We start from the raw sequence: 23,332 nt of genomic DNA on the forward strand, positions 1-23,332 counted from the left end.
ACTAAAGTTAAATCAATAGAATGAGTTTCAGGCAGAGCTCAAACTTCACTTTCTTTTCTGTTTTTGTTACTGAACTAAAGGAAGAGAAGCTGCCTTCTAATATTCAAATGGACACACTGTTTTCAGTCACGTCAGGATCCAAGTATGTGTATGGCAGGTCCAACACTGAGTTTCTGGCTTTGATCTCTGCACTCAGCCTTTTGAGCTCTACTTGGAAATCCTTTATTTTTTGGCAGGGAACCTCCTCAGTGAAATGCTCCTCTGGGTACTGGCCAAGAAAGATCTGATGAGATAGATATGAGATCACTGGCATGTTTTGCTTCTTCCACTCAAAATGCATAGTTGTATGACTTTTGAATTTGACATTTTGATGTACATTACATAACTTGAACACTTACAGAGTCAGAGGACTGCTTGCTGAGTAGCCACATGACGGCCATGCCATGAACTGTTGTTTGAATATTGGGGAATGTATCTATCATGCTTTTTTCACTTGCTTTCCCCTTTTTAGTTGGTGGGGGAAGCTGCAAGGTGACAGGACTATTGGGCATCCAGGCCCCAAAGTCGTACTGCATTGAAGGAGTAAAGGAAAGGTCATTAATAGGCTCTGAAGCACATAGCAGTGTGATATTGGTGTTTGGTCAAGCCTGGAGAGTCAAGGGGTGTAATACACATTAGGCTCTAACTTGATTAAGGACAAACATGAAGGAAAAGAGTGCATCCTTAAATTGCTGACCCAAAAACTAGAAATATTTGATGAAGAGATCTTTAAGAGCTTGAATGAAGGTGACTGGACTAGAAAGGGATCTCAAGATTGCATTGTAGGTAGCCAACACCACCCCTGTTTATTGGTCATTCAGTGGACATTGATGGCTTCTTTCACTCCTCTTTCAAACCATCTCTGTCTTCTCTGTCCAAAATGTGAATACCATCAACCCTAACTCTTTTGATCTCTACAGCCACTTCATAAACACATGGGACAACATAGAAGAGTCACGTCGACAGGCAAGACGTTCAAGATGTTCCTCTGCATCTGAACAACAAAGGTCACTCTTTTGAGGATGCCAATGTTCGCATTTTGGACAGAGAAGACAGATGAGTAATGAAAGAATTCATCCTTGTCCACTGTGGATGATCATCCTTGAACAGAGGTGGTGGTTTATGACACCAACTGTCTGCCATCTATAATCCAATTTTGAGATTCCTTCCCAGACACTTTAACCATCTTAAATTGGTCAGAGTGGGCACGCTCCATTTTGCCTTAACTATTTTAAATCCCTGTAGAACTGGAAACACGTAAGCTACCGCAAAATTTTTTTTTGCATATGAAACCGGAGGAGTTGTGCTTACATTTTATGCCATCAGCTTGTCCTAGGTTACGATTTCCTTCCACATATAGCAAACGCTCTGTGTCCACACTACCGTTTTCAGTAGTTTTCAAAAGAGTTGTGCATCCACATTGAAATGGCCAAAAACGCCTATATTCAAAGCACAAAAGCGAGTGAGAATTAAACAATTTGAAGAAAAAGCTATCTGGAGCATGTAAATACTGATATTAATCTTTAATAGGGCTGTTAAAATTGAGAGCAATCAAAACAACTGCTGTATAATGCCCTTTGTTCAATTGGTCACATGACTGCATCACATGACTAAAATGCGTCATCGTTTTAGAAAGTCTGCGTTTTCCAGCGCCCACACTGCGACAGGACACCTCCAGTTTGAAAATGTATCCCATTTTCGAGAGCGTTTCCAAAACACTGTGTTTTTCCTTGAGGAAAATGCCGGCTCAGTCTGGAAAACGATGCATTTTCGTTTGAAAACGCATTCGTGTGGACATAGCCTTAGGTCAAATGGCCCAGGATGTGAGTGGGCACTGGTTCTTATGTAGCACTTGCTACTCTCCTGGAGACTCAAGCACATTTTCCTATGTCTCCATAAGTGCTTTCTAACATTCACACTCCACTGGATGCATCATAGAGTTACTTAGGGTTAGCATCTTGCCCAAGGATATTTGGCATACAAACTCGAACTCGACAGGGTTTGAACCACCAAAATTCCAACTAGTACGGAGCCTGCTCTACCACCTGAGCTTCAGCCATCACTAAAAATTTAATGTGAAAAGCAAGATGGACCTGAGATCATCAGTCAAGCCAGACTCTAAAATTAATATTCTCTTAGGACTTAAGTATACTTACCTTTATAAATTATCCTGCCACTAACAAAGGAACACTTGTTAACTGAAGTGTTTTCCCAAATTGAGAGAAAAGTATTCATGGAGTTGGCAATAATTTATTTTGCTAACTAAACAATGCTCCTTTGCCTTTAATGTCTTGAATAATGCTATATCATCCAGGTAAGTAAATTGAGGTTGATTCTGTTCATCTAGATGTAGCATTTTCAGTGGAAGAAACATTTCGTCACTCATCCAAGTGACTTCTTCAGTCTCAGCTGACTGCAGGTTTCCCCCAACCTTTACGCAATTACTGACACTAGTGCAACTGAAAGGGATGTGAGGTCAGTTCGTTTATCATGAATATGCAAACTGTCATGACCTTTGATCAAAGGCAACTTTTCAAAGCCCCACTGATCTAAGACCATTGATCAATGGCCATGAGCACTATTTAATGAGAGTTGGGGAATGGCTTCAATCACAGCATTGTAAGGCGGTGAAAGATGTACCCTTAGGCCTCCTTCTCGATTCAGAGATGTTTTTTCCGTTCTTGTGTAAATGGCCTCCTTGACTCCCTGTGTTCCTCCCTGTCCAGGATGTGTTCAGGTAGCTGAGACTGAAGTCACTTGGAGTAGTGACGTTTCTCCACTGAAAACTTTACGTCCAGATGAACAGAATCAACCTTTTGGGGCTTAGCAATTGAAATTTGTAAAAGTGATTGTAGTTTATTTCTGATATATTGTAAGGTGGTTAATCTTACCACTTTAAGGTCTTGAAGGTTCTTGCATGGCCTTAAACTATTACAACCTAAATAAATGAAATTAAATGATGTTAGAAGGTTTCACTTGCCCAGATTGACAGCTGAGTGCTGGGCAGAGCAAGTGAAGATCACCATGGTGACGAACTTGACCATCTCATCCACAGTGCTGAATTTCTGTGGAATTCCTGATGATCAGAACAAAAAGAAATGGCATTACTTCAATACACTGGGGAAACCAAAGTAAAGTTGTATCAAAATTACAATATTGTAGGTGCACATAAAGTTCTATTATCATAATAAAGTCTCACATCATGCTTTGGTCAGTGTATATAATATATAGGTAGTCCAAATATGCCAAAAACTTTAAAACTGCTCTAAATGCTCAGATTCACACATTTTTTAGGATGGGGTAAAGTGTCCAATAGTAGGGATCACTACTAAACTAAACACTACTTACACTTTTTTAATGCTAAAGTGGGAGTAGCACAAAGGTAATCCACAGGCAGTAACAGACTGCCCATCTACCTGCATCTACCTGTTGTTTTCAAGGAAGTAGGGTACTCCTGATTTTGCTGTTGTTGATCTTTTTAGCCAGTGGAAGAGACAAGTGAAGTTATGACATACAAAATGCTGAAGTGGATCAAAATGTTAAAAAAAATGTTTCCACCACAGCCAGTGTCTGTATTGTTCATTCTATATTTTTAGTCTTTGATTTTTCTTCTACATTTCTGCTGTCTCCCCCTTCTGTTTCCCAGCCCCTTGTGAACCAATCAGAATTTGACCATGGCCATTCATGCTCAGCAAACTGCTTATGGGATTTTGGTTGACTGCATGGGAGCTTATTTGCAGTGGTTTCTAAACTGAAACATGTACGCAGACGGACACATTTGTGGGACCGTAAATCACGTTGGGTTTTCACCCAAATTCTGCTCAATGTCAAGGTCATCTTCTTGTCATTTTTACAGGCAGTTTTTCACATTCACTAAAATCTGTACTGATAAAAGTTCTAGTTTGGACTGTGATGTTCAGAAAATGAATGCATTCTTGCACCCCTTTACCACTGAAACATAAATGCCATCATTAAGTTTAGTTATGGTATAAAAATGTAAGATAGTTTAGAGCTGGTCAAAAACTTGGGCCACACCATTGACAAAGTATATCTTAGTGGTCAATAATAGTTGGTGAATGAGAACCAGTTGTCCTAAATTGATTTACAGGATTTTATTTCTCATTAGTTTGTGCATTATAGCCAGTGAATGACAGAAAAAAAGCTATAACTTTGCTTCTGTACTTTGATGTTATTTTTTTGGTAGGTATTACAATAACCTGTGAACTCGAATAGATCATGGACCAAACGACTTGGATCTATATATTTGAACTGCAAATCAGGCATTTAAATTCTAGTAGAGTTAAAATCTAAAATCACAGAGCTTTAAATGAGCAGAGTAAGTCCAAAATAAAGCTCACCTGTGCTTGCTTGTGAAAGGAATCCATGTTCATAAATGTCCTGAATCCACTTCTGCAGTTCAGAGTCTTTCTGGACTTCAGCATCAGTCTTGTAGTAGGAGGTGAGAATTTCTTTCACAAACCTTTGAAATATAGAGCCATAAGCAATGAAGCACAATCCCAATTTAAATACAGATTTCTTAAACACACTAGACCATAAAATTTGTTAATGTGTATAAAATGTGCTATTTTTTCCCCAACCTTTGGATCTTTTTTATATGAAAACTTTTATTTTCTACATAGTAATGGATGACAGTAAAGGAGGCAGGGTATGAATTTTTTAAGGTTGTTTTCAAGAAAACCAAGCCATGGGAGTACCTCAAGTCTACTAGACCCTAACCTTAACCTAAAAACAAAAGTCTTATAAGAACCCTCGTGAAGCTGATTCTGATCATCTTCTTGTGACGTTTTTAGTGGGAGAATCACTCTGTCACTCATCCAAACAATAATTGTGCATAGTGACCGAAACTTGTACCACTGACTATCACATGTGTTGGGGGCTGTCAGGTCACTTTCATGATCATTAAGAAGTAAAGTGACATTGCCATTGATCAATGGTAGTGTGAAAGGACTCTAACTATTTTTTGGAGGTCTGAAAAGGTTACTCAGGGCGTTTTAGACTCCAATGATTTAATTGTCATCTATTTTGGAGCAGTTGTTTTGGTGCTGCCACAGGCCTGAAAAACAGCCTGGCTATTCCTGTTTATCAAACTCCCTTAACTCTAGAACAGTGGTTCTTAACCTGGGTTCGATCGAACCATAGGGGTTCGGTGAGTCGGTCTCAGGGCTTCGGCAGAGCCTCCACTGCGGGGTCCGGACACACCCGAATTATCATGTAAATTTGTGATGACACGGCCCCTTTTGGCCATCACTGGCTGCAGATGATCATGCTACACTGCTTGGCGGAATTTAGCGCGCAGTAGTCAACGTGTGACTGTCGTGGTAGTAGTTCGTGTGATTTTTTTGGTAATATTTTAATCCATACTAACTATGTCGGGAAAAAGAAGAAAGTGGTTGGACGAATATGTACAATATGGATTCACATGTATCACGGAACGTGATGGGAGTGAGCGTCCTCTCTGCATGATTTGCAACGCCAAGTTGAACAACTCTAGTCTCGCACCAGCAAAACTAAAGGAACACTTCTTGAAGCTGCAAGGAGACATTGAATACAAGAACACAACACTTGCTGAATTCAAGGATGAAGAGAGACAGATTCGATGAAAGGCCCACTCTGCCTGCTCTTGAATTTTGTATCTGTTAACAAACCGATCCTCACAGCATCGTACGAAGTTGCTTACCTGATCGCAAAGCAGGGCAAGCCACACACCATTGGTGAAACACTCGTGAAACCAGCTGCATTAAAGATGTCGAATCTGATACTCTGAACAGCGGCCGAAGGTAAATGATTCCAAATTCCTCTTTCAAATGACACCATCAGCAACAGAATAGAAGACATGAGTAAAGACATCTTGGCTCAAGTATTCGCAGATCTGATTTCAAGCCCAGCAAAATTCAGCCATCAACTCGATGAGAGCACAGACGTTGCTAATCTAAGCCGGATTAGCTTTTCAAAAAAAGCTACCGTTATGGAAACGACGAACAGAGAACAACAACTTCGCAAACTTCCCCCTTCTGGACAACTGTGTAAGTAAGATCGAAGATGTGTCTGGAATCGGAGATATTTCTGTATTCACGGAACTGAAGCAAACTATTGCAACGCACTTAGATGAGCTTGCAATGTCTCTCGACAGATATTTTCCTACGAGAGAGTCATATCCAGCATGGGTGAGACAGCCATTCACTTTTGCTGATTAGACAGCAGATGTCAATGATAAATACCTTGACGAAATCATTAAATTTCAGCAGAGCCAGGTTCAACAGCAACTCTTCAGAACAACAACGCTCTCAAAGTTTTGGTGTCGACAAATGGACAAGTATCCAGTTATTGCTAAGTAAGCCCTGGATTTTTTTATGCCATTTGTTACAACATATCTTTGCGAGTAATCCTTTTCGAGGATGCTGGACATAAAAACAAAGAAAAGGAACAGACTTTGCTGTGAAAATGACATGAGACTGGCACTTGCCAAGGTAAAGCCACGCATATCTGAACTGGTCTCTCAAAGGCAACAGCAGAAGTCACACTGATTTGCAGGTATGTAATTTGTTGTAAGTTTGTTCATTGTGTTGGTATTGTTCTTTGAACAAGGTGATGTTCATGCACGGATCATTGTGTGCACCAGTAAAAAAACACATCTATGTCTTGAATTTGAAAAAAAAAATCAGATTTTATTTTTCACTAAAGAGGGGTTCGGTGAATGCACATACAAAACTGGTGGGGTTTGATACCTCCAACAAGGTTAAGAACCACTTCTCTAGAAGGATAGAAAGAAATTAGTTTTCTAATTATAACTTCAATAACCATACTTGCTCATCTATCTTCTTCTTGATTTAAAAAATGTAATAAAAAGTGTATCAGAATCTCCTGAGGGATTTTTTAATGCATGCCAGTGAACCCATTCTCAACCACAACAAATAGATTTGAGTTCTATTTTTCTTTTTTTTCCAAAATGTTGCTCTACATCCAGTTACACAGCCACAAATAAAAAACACAATGGGAGATTGAGTCTGAATGCAGTCCCAAATGGACGGTCTGGAGGAGGAATAATGTGAGAGACAGTTCTGGGGACTGGCCTTAAGGAGGAGTAGCAAAGGAGAACCTCTCTGGAGGTTGAGAAGGAGACCAGCTAAGGTGGGGAAGCCACACTAGAGGCTTGCAATAATAGACACAGTCCTTGTGGATGGCCTCGAGACAAGAGACCAGAAGAGAAGATGGAACCCCTCCTGTGGCTTGATAGGGGGCTAGTGACGGTCAAGGAGACTGGACCCCTCCAGAGGTTTGGCAATGGCTAGTTGCAGAGGCTTCACAGGTGGTCTAAAAGCCAGTGGGTGGAGTGGGGCAGTTTATCATGGTGGCCAGCGACAACAAGGCAGGAAAAAGCAGGAACCAGCTGTTGAGGCATACTCCATGCAGTGGCCAAGGAAGAGGCTGGTGATCAGAAAGCAGGGCATTAGACTACAAGATGGCCTTCAGAGAAGGAATGGAACGGTTCTTGATCCAAAGCATCTGCCAAACATTTTCTGCTCTTGCTCTTGACGAAGGCGGTCGCACTTTTCTCCTCTCCTCCTCTCCCTTAGTTTCCCTGCTTAGCCTCTTATGTCCTTGTCTAGTCTCGTGTTTTTTGTATTACTTTTCCCTGGAACACTCTCTCACAGTCTGTTCTCTAAAACCTAAAAGTGGAATCATGGATTTGATCAACTGGTCCCTAAATGCAATTGACACCCCTTTCTCAATGAGAAGTTTGGGCTTGGGTGCGCCTGAGTGCTGAAGATATCTACCTATTCGGAACCATGATAACAGGGTTCTTGCTGATCGGAGCTGGTTTGGCCCTGACTTATCGAAGAATTAAGAAAGCGGAACCGGTTGTTCAAACCCCCACAAGGCTGCAGGCTGGGATTGAAACGATGGGAAGAGGTGTGAGTTTCTCAAAATGGGCTCATTGAGTGCAGCATGGATAAGATCTTGGAGAAGCTTACGGCTGCCGTGAATACTCACAATAAGATCTCTGAGTGCAAACTGGATTACATCTTGAAGAAGCTCACTGTGGTCGTGAGTTCTCAGAATTGGCTCTTTGAGCACAAGAATGACAACATCAAGGAGAGCAAGTTTGATAACATCATAGAGAAGCTCATGGCTCTCCAACGGGAGATTGAGAGACCAGTGTTGGACTCTTAGAACAGCTTTGAAATTCATATGAGTTGTTCGCACTAAAGTAAAAAACACCATCACTTCATGCGGATACCCTTTCGGCGCCAGCTGCAGTCTCAAGGCTGGAGCCAAACAAAAACACCCTGATAATGACTGTGTTTAGACTGTTCCTTCCCAGTCCACGCAAGGCCACCTGGGCTGGCTGGAAGACTGTTTACTTAGCCTAACAGGGCGAAGGACACTGTCTCAGCTGAACTCTGCACGTGGCGAATAAAGCCTTGATTGATTGATTGATTGATTGATTGATTGATTGATTGATTGATTGATTGATTGATTGATTGACAGCGTTGTAGCATGGGCATTTATGGGTGCCAACCAGGGTTTTAATAGTTTTGCAATTTTCATTAGTTTTTAATTTTATTTAGTTTTGACTTCAGATTTTCAATTTTATATCAGTTTTAATTAGTTTTTACCAATTGTTTGCTAGATTCGTTTTTTTTTTTAATCCTTAGTTTCAGTTTAGTTTTGATTAGTTTCAGTTATAGTTTTAGCTGTGTTTGCAATAATTAAGTGAAACAAAATCCCAGTTTCATCATATCAGTCATGCTCTTCTGCTTATCCTTGGGTATGTTGCTATTCCAGCTACCATACCCTGCACCCTGGACAGGTCGCCTGTCTGTCCCACCTATGGGTTCTTTAAATAAATTAATAAATAAATTAGGGCAGATGAACAACCATTGATACCAGGCAACTTGTTTATATTATTGTATTTTGCACAACTCTGTTGCTTGTGAAGCTCGCACACAAGAATTTCACTCACATGTGCTGTACCAATGTACCTGCACATGTGATGTGACAATAAAAGTGATTTGATTTGATTTGAACTATAAAAGGTATATCTTAGCCCGAATGAGACTATTAACTCTTGCAGCACCGGGTGTTCATATTTTGGTTCAAGTGAATTGATAAACTTCTTGAAGGCTCACACAGTTGTGTAGATATCCCCGTCCTGTTGTCTCGGGATGCATCACACTGCCTGGCCTGGGGTTAGATTCTGTTTCTGGGGATTAGGGTTGAGTGTGCTCCCTTACCTTCTCAAGGTAAGCTAGGTTAGCCTTCTTGTGCGAGCTTTTCAAGTGCAGTTTAAGGATTGTGGGATTTTTTTCCTTATAGAAATGTCCCTCATAATTAGGGATGGGTATTGTTTAGGTTTTATCCGATACCGGTGCCAAATCGGTACTTTTTAAACGGTGCCGGTGCTCAAACGGTGCTCAAACCGGTGCTTAAAGAATGGAGAACACAAAATTGGTCCAAAAACCTCTCATGTTCAGCTGTTTTTTGTAAAAAGATAACAATGTTAGCCTTTTCTGCAGCTATGGGGCATATATGGCATCACTCTTGGCTGGAAGCAGTGCTTAAACAATGGAAAAAACACAAACTTTGTCCAAAAACCTCTCATGTTTAACTGTTTTCCACTTTTTCTTTGGTCATTTTAGCCTTTTTGGCCAGGGTGAAGGGAGTATCTGCCATCAAACAAGAGGACAGCCGCATGTAGCTATGATGATGTTTGCTAGTTCACCTTACATGCATTAATGTAATAACGTGGTTAGCCTACTCAACGTAAATTACACACGAACAACATTAAGCTACTCACGCAGAGAAGAACGGCTGCTGCTGCCATCATCATCATCATCCTCATCATTTCTGCTACACTGGCAGGACTAGGGACCAGGACTCTCCTCTTCGTGTTTTTGGGGGATGTTGCATAACAGGCAACCCACCCGCAGTAGATGTGCTCGGTGTGAGGTCTCGTAGCAAGCTATCAAATACGGCACATTTCTGGGCTTTTAAAAAAAATGCTATGCGTCGCCAGGTGTTTCATCGGATTTGAGGTGTTACCTCCTTTGACAGTATCACAGTATCACCTTAAAGCACTTGTTGCAGGCTGCTGAGTTTGCATATTTTGCTGTGAAGTACAGCCAGACTTTTGACCGCTTCGCCTTGGGCATTTTTAATCTGTAGCTCTGCTCTAAAGGAACGTACGTAACTGGCCCACCTACTATCCTCGGAAACGTAAAATGATTGGCTAGAAGTGTATCACAGCTCAGGAAAAAAAAGCACCGAAATAAAGCACCGAAATGTGCGCTGCTTTTCGGTCTGGTTACTACCGTTTATGTCAGAACACCGGTACCCATCCCTACTCATAATTTGTCGCTTTCCACTACAAGACACTTGCTTTATCCAAAACACAGTCATATTCAAAGTAATCCCAAATTGGACCTCTGCGCTTTCTCCTGACTTTTCCTGACATGATTCTGCGCGTGGACGGAGCAGCAACACAGACGATTTGACTAACGTACTTGCCACCTGCTGGCATAATGAGACACAGCAAGAGAAAAACCTGGAAACTAAACTTCATTTTCACCCTTGACTATTGTATGACACACACACATCAATGAAAACTAAACACATTTTTGCTATAAATTCAATTAATTTTAGTTCGTTTTGTGAACACTCATTACAGTTTTAGTTAGTTTTCCTTTTTTTCGCAAAGTCTCGTTTTTAGTTTTATTTCCATTAACGAAAATGTTTTTTCACTTCTAGTTTTTGTTATTTCGTTAGTATTCGTTAACAATAATAACCTTGGTGCCAACCGAACCAGAGCACTAGTATTTATGATAAGACTGCTGATAGAAGTACCAGAATGAGTTGGGAAATGTATAAAGCTGTGCTTGCTGCTCAGATTTAGCTAAATGCTGCAAAACTGATCAGACAGTTTCACAGTGTAAATAGATAATCACAAAAGAAACCCAGAACTATTTTAAGCTAAAGAAATTAGATTTTCTTCCTTAACCACAGCCTTCACCTGATCCTAAGCCAACAGCGCATGCTTTTTTAGTTACTGAAGACAAAAGTGAATGTAGACAGACCTACAAACAAGAAGCAACTAAAGATGACTGTGGTAAAGGCCTGAGCATCTCAAGGAGAAAGCGTAGCATTTGGTGATCTCCATGGCTTTTCATCTTCAGGCAGTCATTGGCAGCAATGGACCCAAGCATTAAAATCTGCACCTGTGTTTAAAATTAAGTTATTCAAATTAATTTTAAGCCCCTGACAACAAGTTACTATGTTTAAACATGTATAAAATATGTATAAACAGCTAGTTCAATACTTTGTGCTTAACCCCTAGAGTTAAAGCTGAAAGTCTGCACATCTTGATGGACTGATTTAAAATCCATTGCTGTGGTGTAGTAAGACAATATTATAAAAATGTTGTTACACTCCATATATTTCTAGACATAGCTCTATATTTACCACCATACTGTAATAAACTGTTTGACCCAAATTTAACACATGAGCATCCTGATAAGGCTTTTTATTTGAAAAAAAATTGAGTTTTTCCCCACTGCTCCACAAACTGACCAATTAGGCCTAACCTGATAGTTAGACTAATACCTCTTTTCCCCTTTTACCGACTTGATTCTACTCTGTCTTGGTCATTTTCCTTTGCAAATGAGTACAGTGTGTGGGTGGATGGGTGGGGGGGTGGGGGGGTGGGGGGTGGGGGCGGTTGAGCAATGTGGCAGAAGCTCCCATTATGTAATATGTATTCAACACAAACAAAGCAATGGAGGATGTCAAGGCGATGGTATACTGCCCCTCTGACTTTTCTTTTTGTCAGACTGAGGAAACCACGGTGTTGGGTTTTGTGTTGCCCTTTCCCTCATTTCCAGGTTTCAAATATGGAAGTTTTGATTTTTGCAGTCTACTGATGTCACATTTTTAGATCAACTCAGGTTGCTTGGAACGCCAGCCGAGTAGGTACTAAACAAAGTATCTGGTATACCACCTAATGGAAAACGCTAAAAATAAAGTTGACCCGAGTAAGCACTCAGAGGGAGAATTAGAGAACCTGAAGATGATTTCCCAAAGCTTCAATCCATCATCCCTGTAGTAGAAATTTGGTACATCTTTCAGCCCACGTTCTGCAATATCATCTGGGATACAGAGGGAGCTGTAGGTCAGGGAGGATAACGATTTCTGCAGGATTGTGATTACACCCTTTCCACCAGAAGCTGCATACTAGAGAACAGATACAACAAATACAAGTGAGAAGCAAATACTGTACACAATAGTAAAAAAGAAAATGTTGTTTAGGTTTTGGTCTGTTCAGTGTGTTGGTCTTTTCGTACCCGAGTCAAAACTCCCGTCTTAGATATTAGAAGTTGCCGAGCTAAGACGTTAATCTGAAGTGTGTAGCGAGTGTGAGGCATCAGAAGCTGGCAGAAAGGGAGAAATTTATTAGTAAGAAAATTACTTTTTCCTTGCTTATTTGATGATTTCAACGCAGTCATGTGAAAAAGAATTTTTAAACAGGTTTCTATGCAGTCTTGTGAAATTCTTACTACACTGTTACCTCTTAATAAGAGGGCCAGTGGCACCCAGTTGCTGCTGATGAAATGCACAAAGCCAAGAGGTTTTGAGAGATGTTTTTGAATTTTGTTTAAGCATTGTATTTTGGATTATCTTTGTTTTAGGATTCTGGTCTCAGTATAGTCGCAATTCTTTTTAGTTCAGTCCTTTATTACAGCTCTGTGTTTCCTGTTTGTTTTCTCTGGACTTCTCAGTTTTGTTATCCAGGTCTTAGTTTTGTTTATATTCGATCTCATATTTCTGTTATAATGCCTCCCGTGTTCCTTGTGCATTCTTGTGAAGTCACTCTCGTCTCAGTGTTTGTTTACCTTTCTGTTTTTGTTTCAAGTCTATGTTTCTGTTCATGCATTCGGTTTTTTCCCATTTTATTTTGGTGGTCTTTTGTCTCTGGTGCCTTGTGTTCTCCCTCTGGCTGTTTGAGAGTTCCTGATTTTTTTTTCTCAACTTGAGTTATTTTTATAATGTTCTTTGGACAAATGAGACTAAAGTAAAGATGTTTGATGACAATGCACAGCACCACATTTTGTCAAATGTGGTGCTGTGCATTGTCAGCACAAAGACCTTGTACTAACTGTTAAGCAGAGTGATGGAGAAGTGATGAGCCAGAGGAACTGGACACTACATTAGTGCTGCTGCATTGACTTTCCACATCTTTTCCTTTTTGAGAAATTGACTGGCACTAGTTAGTGCTATATTCAACTCCAAGGCACAAAAGACTTAGACTGTTTAGCCTCAGTTACCTTGTACAGTGGATGCACCATGGGCAGGTTACGCAGCAGTGAGACTGTAAAAACCTCAGCCAGCAGGTGTGTGCGTAGCAGGTGAACACTGACTTCATAGAAGTTGAAATCTGCACTTCTCACAAAGATTTTGGCCATCAACCAGTCATACTCAGAATCAGTAGGAAGGAAGATTGGGTTGTCCTTTGCTGGTTTCTGCTTTAGCTGAAGAAGAAGGAAGAGATATGCTTTTAATTCATTGCATTTGATCTATTATCCTCATTATTTGATGAATAACCATATTTTGGTTACTTATTTAGGTGAGTTTTGTCATGTTCCTGGGTCTTGACTCAGAGGGTTAAGTGTTTTTGTCTGTGTCCCGCTCCGGACGCTTGGCATATAGTTAAACTCATCCCATACTGTTTGAGTTTAGCAGAATTAATTTTTCGTTTAATAATGTATTGCTGATTGCTTTTTTGATGGCCAATTAAATTATGCAGTCACATTATAAATAGCTGCTATCTGAGCATCCCTCTCTTACTTACCTGTTGCCCTATACATCCAGGTCTCTGCTCATGTGGCTTCCGTAGCTGTCACAGGTAGGAGTCATGTTTACGCCGCTGCTTCCTCAGTCTGTATTGGTTACACTGTAGCTGATTGATTCTGCTCATGCTTTTGTAGAAACTTCCTGCGGATGCTTATATTCTCAGAAATATGTGTCTCAGTAAGATGTGGTGTTTATCCCCTTGATTCTGTAAGTTTCCCTACTTCTGGGCCCAAGGTCTTAATGCATTCATTCAGGCTGCTCTTTTTAATGTGCTGTAACACTTTGTATCTTGTTTTATTTAATATAATGAAGCCTCATCATTGGGGTAATTGGCAACCTCTCTGGTTTTTTATTAGCATCATTTATATGCAGCACATGTTCAAGCTCAGTTTTTAAAACCTTATGATGTAACTACAGTCAATGGGCTAACAGTTTACCAATACACCAAATATCTGAATGCTTCAGAGAAGAGTCAGAGCTCAGGATCAGCAATTTTTCAATTTCTCATAGTGAGTCATCCAAAATATGTAGTAGTTAGATATTACTGGCTAACCTTGGATTGGGCATGGATAATCTCAGATGTTCTCTTGACTCAAATTTAGGCAATGTTCAGTATCTTCTCCCAGCAGGGAAATCGGGGACCCTCACATTGTCTTTTTTTGTTTTGTTTTTTTTGTTGTTTTTTTTTTTTGGGGGGGGGGGGGGGGGGGGGGGGCTGATGCTCATCCTCCATCGTCAATGTGCTATTGTTTATATTTTTCTAACCATAGGTCTATAGGTAGCCACCACGTAGCAAACCATTATATGCCAGCTAGCCCAATTTCAATAATGCTACAAACATTGCTGCTGTTTAGTTTTCTGCCGTGTGTTCTGTTTCTTTTTAGAAATCCATTTGTGTTCTTTTTTGCTTTGCCTTTTATGGGTTTTTTTTGCATCTTAAGAAGAAAGTGTGCCCTCTTGATGCATGCTAAATCATTCAGGTCTGAAAAAACATTTCATCACTCATCCAAGTGACTTCTTCAGTCACTGCAGGTTTCCCCAACTTTATAAACAGTACATTTGCACAATGACTGAAACTAGCACCACTGACTAACGATGGGCTGCGAGGTCAGTTTCTTGATCATTAATATGCAAAGTGTCGTGACCACTGAATTACAGCCATGATTGCTGTTCAGGGAGTTGGGGAATGGAATCACAGCACTGTAAGATGATGAAAGATGCACCCTTTGACTTTGTCAACTTTGTCAAGCATTAGTATTATTGAGTGTTGATCTCACCTGAATAGCAATTGGCATCAGCTTATTATCAGGGGTTTTCTGAAGCAGAATAAGAGGAGCCATCAGATACTGCTTCTTTTTGTTGATGGTGTTTGGTTGCACTCCATCCAGAAGCTTGTAGTCACACAGGAAGATGTTGCCCTTCTGTTTGGAATTCCAGAAAGCATTACTGATGATTTTATGTCATGCATGCAGTTTGAATATTACAATTATGAAGTGAATGTACCAGTAAGATCAGCCAGTCATCATTAGTTCAAGAGAATTAAACACTTACCATCATTTCGTCTGCCAGACTTCCCCGACCATGGAGAGAGACCATGTCACCAGTGACAGGAAAGTTCTTTGGGAGTGCTTTACAGCATCGGATCAACATGGGGTTGACACCATTGAGAAACTGATAGCCAAATAAAGAGTCTTCCTTCCAATGTTTATGAACAAAGTCTGGAAAATAATATTTTTTACTTGATTTTGGAATACAGGAATCACCACCTAAAGAGTCTTGATGCATGCTATATCATCCCCAAAAGGTTGATTCTGTTCATCTGTTCATAGCGTTTTCAGTGGGAGAAACGTTTAACCACTCATCAAAATAACTTCTTCAGTCTCAGCTGACTGCAGGTTTCCCCAACTAAACAGTACATTTGCACAATAACTGAAACTAGCACCACTGAATGAACAATTGGCTGACTCAGTTCCTTGATCATGATCATTACTATGCAAATTGTCATGACCACTTAATGAACAGTCGCGGTGCAAAAGTACTGTTTATAAGTTTGTGGAAATCTGCAGTCAGCTGAGCCTGAAGAAGTCACTTGGATGGGTGATGAAACATTTCTCCCACTGAAAACGCTACGTCCAGATGAACAGAATCAACTTTTTGATCCTACCTAAAGACAACATAGTGCCCAGAAATCTCCGATGACACAGGGACAATTGGGGATTTCCCTGAAGGAAGTTTTTTGATCTCCAAAAACCTTTGTCTGTTGTTAAAAAACTTCTAGCTGCAACAAACACTAAGTTGCACTGGGGTGGTCTACAGCTTAGTACAAAGGGGTTGGGCTCAGAATTGGAACTTCCAACTCTGAAACCATAGTTCACAGTCAGAAAAGGATGGATTGCACAGATCACTGCACTAAGATGAAGATAGAGGTAACTTCAAAATCACATGCAAAGAAACGCACAGAGGATTAACAGCAGATGATCCAGCAAAGTCTACAGGGAGGTCAGGCCTATTTATGCACAAGCACACACATAAACACACATAACAAGTGAAAACTAACACAAAGCATATGCAGGAAGTCAAACTGATGTTGGACACAAATGAAAACAAAATAAAAAAAAAGGAACAACCCAAACCTGAATTCAGATGGCCAAACATCAAGTACAGAATAAAATAAACATGAAGAGTCTGAGGATGAACAGAAGGCAGAGGAGGGGCGGATAATAACACACTGAGGGAGCTGAACACTCAAAAGATTACAAACTCAAACAATAAACTGTGGTTTAATACAAATGTAGCCAAGTGTACAAGTATACAGATAATAATATTTTCTACTTTAGTTTAAAAAAATATCAGTTTAAGGTGAAAAAAGAGCTCTAAAAATTTCTTTGAATGCATGTTCTTTGTTTATATTTATGTTAAAACAAAAATGTTATTGAGTAGTTTAATTTCATTGTTTACACAGTTTCCTGTTTTCTGCATGTAGTGTGCACTTTAATTTTTTCATTTTGGTGATTTGTGTCATTGCATATTTTGGTCACCAGGGGGCAGTGCTTAAGAGTTTACTGCAGTTTTACCAAAACTTGGAAAAAATGCATCTTGGGAATTACTGTTTTTTACAAAAAGGTGATATCATTGGCAAGAAATCAATGATGCAAAGGACCTGCACGTGCACCTTAGGGCGGCTATTTTCTGTGTGTAGGGGATAAGTTGTGATATCATATGTGTTCTCCAGTATCCAGGTGAGCTGAAATATTGCTGTGGAATCCAGAGGCCACTGCCATATTTCTTCTTTGTATATATTTCATTTATTTTACCTCTTTTATTTCTCTGGTCCATTTTTGATTATTCTGTCTTCACCGAAAACAAAAGACTGCACATTAAGAACCCCAGTAATTGTGTCCTGTGAGGTTATTCATTTCTCAGGCTATACAAATAAGGAATTCAAAACTAATATTTTAACAGTAGAGCAATCTAGGTTTGTACTCAAAGCTCATTTTAAACTGAACTGTGAACAGGAAGTCAAAAAATACAACAAGAACTAATGCTCAGATTTACTTGTATGATAAAAGCACAACTGAAAAAGACTAAAAATGATCAAAACGTTCAAACACTAGAATAATAAACAGGAAACTGACATACATTGACTAAGAGTCCAAAAATCAACACAAGAAACAGACTAGAAACCATTCTTGTTTTTAAGTGTAGTTGAATATATTTGATTTCCGGTGTACTCACCGGTACATTTTTCGATTATTTGGATTTATTTGGATTAATTGGATTATTTGGATTCAGATTTGAATGAACAGGAACATTCATACTCAGGACCAGATCGATCTCTGCCAGGGATTGACTTGCAACGCTTGTCCTCAACTTCTGTTATTTCAGCTGAATGTGTTCTCACGTCTTCTTCTCAGTGAGCTGCACTAGCGTAACTGTTTGAGCTATTTTAGCCTACCTGTTCGTTGCTCCGGCCGGCTTGGCTCCTTTTCCTCCACATAATCGAAGATGTGGACCAAGATGTTCCTGAGCTGGTCGGCACTATTTTGGATTCTCCTGATGCTCGTCTACCATCCTACGGCTGGACTGCTCCGCTATACAGCCGCTGAGCTCCTGCGCCTTCGCGGGCAGCTATCGCTCCCGTCGCCGGCGGAGCTCCACTACCACCCGGCATCACTTTCCAGCCTCGCCGGAGATACATCCATCGCGGGTCCCGCAGGATTTTCCATAACTCCAATGGAACTAAATCGTTCTGGTCTGCTACTCGCCGCCCTCGCAGGAACCCTGATCGGGCTGTTAACCATCGATCTCTAGCCCACCTGCCCAGGGCGCCCACCGCGATTAGCAAAAAAGAAGATACTCCACTCAACTTCGGTCTTCTAAACATTCGTTCATTGACAAGTAAGGGACCTCTCACCCAAGACCTCCTATCTGACCGTAAGTTTGACTTTTTCTGCTTAACTGAAACCTGGCAACAACCTGATGACTTTTCTCAGCTAAAAGAATCTGCTCCTCTGGGGTTTGTTTACTTTTCTAAACCCCGCTGCTCAGGTTGTGGGGGTGGTCTCGCAATCCTTTTTCGCCAGCACTTGAAAGTCCTGCCAGTTAACGTTGATACCTTTAGTTCTCTAGAGGTCCTTGCATGTGAGCTGACTGGACCCATTCCCACTATCATATCTACTGTATACCGCCCCCCCAAACCTAACCCTGTCTTCCTCAGTGACTTTGCTAATCTACTAACCCATCTTTCATCTCTCTCCCCAAATGTGATCTTGGTGGGAGATTTCAACATTCACATGGACAATAATGACCTTCTGCTCACCAGAGACTTTTCCTTCTGTCTCGAAGGCTCTGAATTTAAACAATTTATCGACTTTCCCACTCACTCTAAAGGACACACCCTGGACTTGGTCTGCTGTTCTGGTCTTACTCCCTTGAATCTTTCTGCTACTGAAATCCCCATAACTGACCACTTCCTCCTTTCATTTAACCTCACTCTCTGCTGCTCTTCTACCAAGCCAACCCGTCTCATCTTGTTCCGCAACATCAAGAACATTGATATGGACATTCTCACTACCAGTTTGGACAATGTTCAGATTCCGGACTTCTATTCTACTCCTTATGATTTGTTGTTATATTATAATAATTGTCTATGCACTGTCCTTGATTCTCTGGCTCCTGTAAAAACCCACTCTGTTTCCTTCGCTCGCTCTGCTCTCTGGTTTACCTCTGACCTCCGAGCACTGAAGGCCAAAGCTCGGCAGATAGAGCGTAAATATAAGAAATCTGGTTTAACTGTTGATTCAGAAATCTATAAATACCACGTACTTCAGTATAAAGACTCCATTAACAAGGCCAAACAAAGCTTCTACTCTGGTATTATCAGTTCTTATGAGGGTAATACAAGGACTCTGTTTTCAGTTCTCAACAAACTAATTCAACCCCCCAACGCTTTACCACCACACTTCTATTCCTCTGAAACCTGCAACTCCTTGATGCTGTTCAGGACTACGAAAATCAATAACATCCACCAGCAACTCAGATCAAATGTTGTGTCTACGCCCTCTCCAGAACCTTTTCTCCTTTTTGAGCCGTTTTCCACTTTTCATCTTCCTGATTTATCTGATATTTCCGAGTTCATATGTAAATCAAAGCCTGCCACATGTTATGTTGACCCCATGCCCACAGGGCTTGTGAAATCCTGCCTCTCTTCTTTACTCCCACTCATTTCTGCTATCATTCACTCTTCTCACACCACCGGTATTGTTCCCTCCTTATTGAAGACTGCTCTAGTCACTCCTATACTGAAAAAACCTTCTTTAGATCCTAACAACTTTAACAACCTCCGTCCGATTTCCAATCTACCCTTCATTTCTAAGATACTCGAAAAAGTGGTTGCAGCTCAACTTCATTTACACCTGGTTAATAATAACATCTACGAGAGATTTCAATCTGGTTTTCGCTCATGTCACAGTACCGAAACTGCTCTACTTAAAGTCACTAACGATCTTCTAATCGGAGCTGACTCTGGTCTTCTCACCATTCTCGTCCTTTTAGATCTGAGCTCAGCCTTTGACACCATTTCTCACTCTGTCCTTCTAAGCAGACTTTCCTCTCTCGGCATCTCTGACACACCCCTCGCCTGGTTTCAATCATGTCTCCTCGACCGTTCCCAGTTTATTCAACTAAGATCATTCCGCTCTCGTCTATTCCCCGTCACCTCTGGTGTACCCCAAGGCTCAGTTTTAGGCCCTCTTCTCTTTATAATATACATCCTCCCTCTAGGTACCATCCTCCGCAAATTTGATCTTCAGTTTCACTGTTTTGCTGATGACACCCAGTTATATCTCTCTTGCAAACCTGATTCCTCCCTCCCACCTTCTTCCCTTACAGAGTGTCTATCCGAGTTAAAATCCTGGTGTACCTCTAATTTTCTAAAGCTCAATGAGGATAAAACTGATATCCTCCTTATTGGCACCAAATCCAACCTTTTGAAGGCAAACCATTTCTCACTTACCATCGATAACTCCACAGTTTTCCATTCTACTCAGGTTAAGAGCCTTGGTGTCATCCTAGACAGTTCACTTTCCTATAAATCTCACATCAATAATCTCACCCGTTCTGCCTACTTCCATCTACGTAACATTAACAGATTGCTTCCTTCTCTTTCCACCTAGTCTACGTCCATTCTTGTCCACAGTCTTGTTACCTCCCGTATTGACTACTGCAATTCTCTTTTGCATGGTCTCCTCCAAAAATCCCTCCATAAGCTTCAACTGGTTCAGAACTCTGCTGCTCGCATTATCACCAGAACCCCCTCTTACCAGCACATCACCCCTGTTCTTCAGGAACTTCACTGGCTGCCTGTGAAATTCCGGATAATTTTCAAACTTCTTCTGCTCACCTTCAAGGTCATTCATAACCTCGCTCATCCTTACCTTTCTGACCTGTTAACCACCACCTGTTCTGCCCGTTCACTTCGTTCTTCTTCTTCTATCCAGCTTACTGTATCTTCCTTCCGCCTCACCACCATGGGAAGCAGAGCTTTCAGCTGCTCTGCTCCCAGGCTGTGGAACTCTCTGCCCCCAGAAATAAGAAACATTGGTTCTCTCCCCCAGTTTAAATCCCAACTCAAAACTCATCTGTCCAAATCTGAATATTCACTGTGAATCCACTGTTTGTTAATTTCATCTTGTGCTTTTATTTTATTGTTCTTATTCTGCAACTGTTTTACTAAGTGTTTTATCCTATTGTAAAGTGTCCTTGGGTGACTTGAAAGGCGCTCATAAATAAAATTTATTATTATTATTATTATTATTATTATTATTATTATTATTATTATTATTATTATTATTATTATATAACATCGTGAAGTATGAGCAATGTTTGAGTGAATGAACTTCTGATGATTTGTTACCTGTTACTTGAGTTCGATGAGCGCATAAAAGATGACTAATATCATCTATGTGAGTCCAGTTTTTCTTTAACTCAGCCATTTCAATCAGTTCCAACTCTACCAGTCTAGAAAAGAAAAACATTACTTATTATGATGCTTATAATTTCATTAGATGTGTAGAGATAAAAAGAGATGTGTAACAGGACATGAATACTTCACCCTGTGACTGCAGTGTATTTCATCTCTGCTGTCTTGGTCAAGGAAAAATGGACATCATAGGGCAGAGACTGAATGCTGTTTCCCTTAATGCAGTGCGGTATCCCCTGTGCATATACATCCCAGCTGGGCACGATAGCGATAACAGAGTGGTGAGTGGAGAGCCTAATTACCAATGTATCTGCAGTCTCAATGAAGATTATATATAAACCTAACACACTTAAATTTTACATGATATTTTTTATAAATCCTGGTGGATTTTATGTGATATTTATTTGTTTCCATATGTCATTAATATACACCAAATTTTGATTTCAGGCAACTTAATGTTAAGATGCAAAATGTAAAAATACTCTAATTTCTTACCAAAAGACTTTCTGTCTCTGCTTAAGTTCCTGCTGCCGACTGCACCCACCAAGATGACTGTTGCTGTCATCAAAGATTCTGAGAGCTTCATAAAAGATTTGAAAAAGATAAAAAATAGTATATTATCATCTTTTAAAATACAGTATCATTGCAGTTTTGCTTGATCACCTTTATTGCCTCTTTATTGGTTATCTTTTTGGGTGTCATTGAAACGTATAAATAAGACAAGCACATTTCCACAAACCTGTCCCCTCTCTGAAGCAATAGACCTCACTGTCAGTAATCCAGTGGTAGATGGGGAAGTGGTAGGTTTTGTTTTTAGGGGATTTCACTTCCACCTTGGCAGGATACCAAGAGTCTTGGAGAAACCTTTTCTGTTTGTCTAACTTTATCATCACCAGCTTTCCAAGGGATTTGGGGCAGGACACAATAAAATGAGATACCTGGAAAAAACAAAACAAAAATAAAAACAAAAGATCCACATCACATGTAGTTTTAAATAGTTTTAATATGCAGAGGGGTTTCAGACTCACTTGCCCTCTGAAGAAAGATGGTTTCCAGCTTGTGAGATCAATGCGTTTGCTCTCTCCATCTGTCCCGACCAGTGTAATGTAGACGTTATTGAAAGTGGAGGCCAAGGCCAGATTGCCAGTGAACACGGTCACTTCATAGTTAATCATTGTCACCCTTAAAGTAGAAAAACCCAGATGAAGAGAGAATTTTAATAACCATTCTCAGCATCATTTGACCGAACATTTAATTCAAATTAGTACTTTATTCCATCATAAGTTGCAGTCCAATTATTGCAGATTGAAATAGTTTCATAAATAATCTGCCTTATCTCAGCAAATGAGACCAAGAACATCCTCTGAAGAAATGTTGATATGAAAAAAGTCACCGCTAATATCTTTATGTTTTATAGGACTGCTCAGTAAGCTGCATCAGTCATTGCTGATCACAAAAGTATGAACCGGCAGAACCTGCAAAAACTACTACAGAGTTAGAAGGGAATTATCGTCAAGGACTGTTTTATTAAATTAGAATGAATTATGCATTTTATCCTTGTCTCTTTTCTCTCCTTCTTCCCCTCTCATCTCTCCACTGGTTGCTGCAGATGGCTGCTCCTTCCTGAGTCCTGTTAGAGGTCCCTTTCATTTAAGTTAGTTTTTATTCCCTTCATCTTTACGTTGATCTGTATTTTGAAATATTGATGTTCCAGAAGGAGTTTGATAAGTAAAAATCCTGAAAAATTATTAAATCGTATTAATTTTATTCTGTAAAATCCAAATGCCTGACTTCCTCTTCTTATTGAGTTCATTATGGCTCCAAGAGACATTTCTGAACAACTTGGGATGTTCAATATGGTAACTGCACTTGTGAATGTAGCTGAACAACAGTGAAAGTCTTAATTTATTGAGCCATTTTATCTCATTCAAACCTGAGACAGATTTC

The 23,332-nt window shown here is 40.2% G+C and overlaps 1 protein-coding gene across 1 annotated transcript; it reads right to left on the reverse strand.

The window, feature by feature from the left end:
• On the reverse strand, positions 1-22,560 carry LOC113016249 (hydroperoxide isomerase ALOXE3-like). Its single transcript, XM_026158943.1, has 14 exons — positions 22,414-22,560; positions 22,125-22,323; positions 21,881-21,965; positions 21,518-21,640; positions 21,320-21,423; positions 15,457-15,623; positions 15,183-15,326; positions 13,380-13,583; positions 12,399-12,485; positions 12,119-12,288; positions 4,398-4,519; positions 3,019-3,115; positions 399-573; positions 1-283 (listed from the first exon to the last, which is right to left on the reverse strand). Exons 1-14 carry the CDS (start codon positions 22,558-22,560, stop codon positions 104-106), a joined length of 2,004 nt encoding a protein of 667 aa, XP_026014728.1. The 3' UTR covers positions 1-103.
• Between the last annotated feature and the right edge of the window lie 772 nt (positions 22,561-23,332).

The sequence above is a fragment of the Astatotilapia calliptera genome, chromosome 23, assembly GCF_900246225.1.
Source record: "Astatotilapia calliptera chromosome 23, fAstCal1.2, whole genome shotgun sequence".
Classification (NCBI taxonomy): domain Eukaryota; kingdom Metazoa; phylum Chordata; class Actinopteri; order Cichliformes; family Cichlidae; genus Astatotilapia; species Astatotilapia calliptera.

Excerpts from the sequence above, each read along its gene's own strand:
- LOC113016249 (XM_026158943.1), bottom strand. The coding sequence starts at position 22,560 with ATGATTAACTATGAAGTGACCGTGTTCACTGGCAATCTGGCCTTGGCC. Across the intron at positions 21,424-21,517 it reads AAATACACTGCAGTCACAGG|ACTGGTAGAGTTGGAACTGA; the intron begins GTGAAGTATTCA and ends TTTCTTTTCTAG. Across the intron at positions 3,116-4,397 it reads CCTTTCACAAGCAAGCACAG|GAATTCCACAGAAATTCAGC; the intron begins GTGAGCTTTATT and ends TCTGATCATCAG.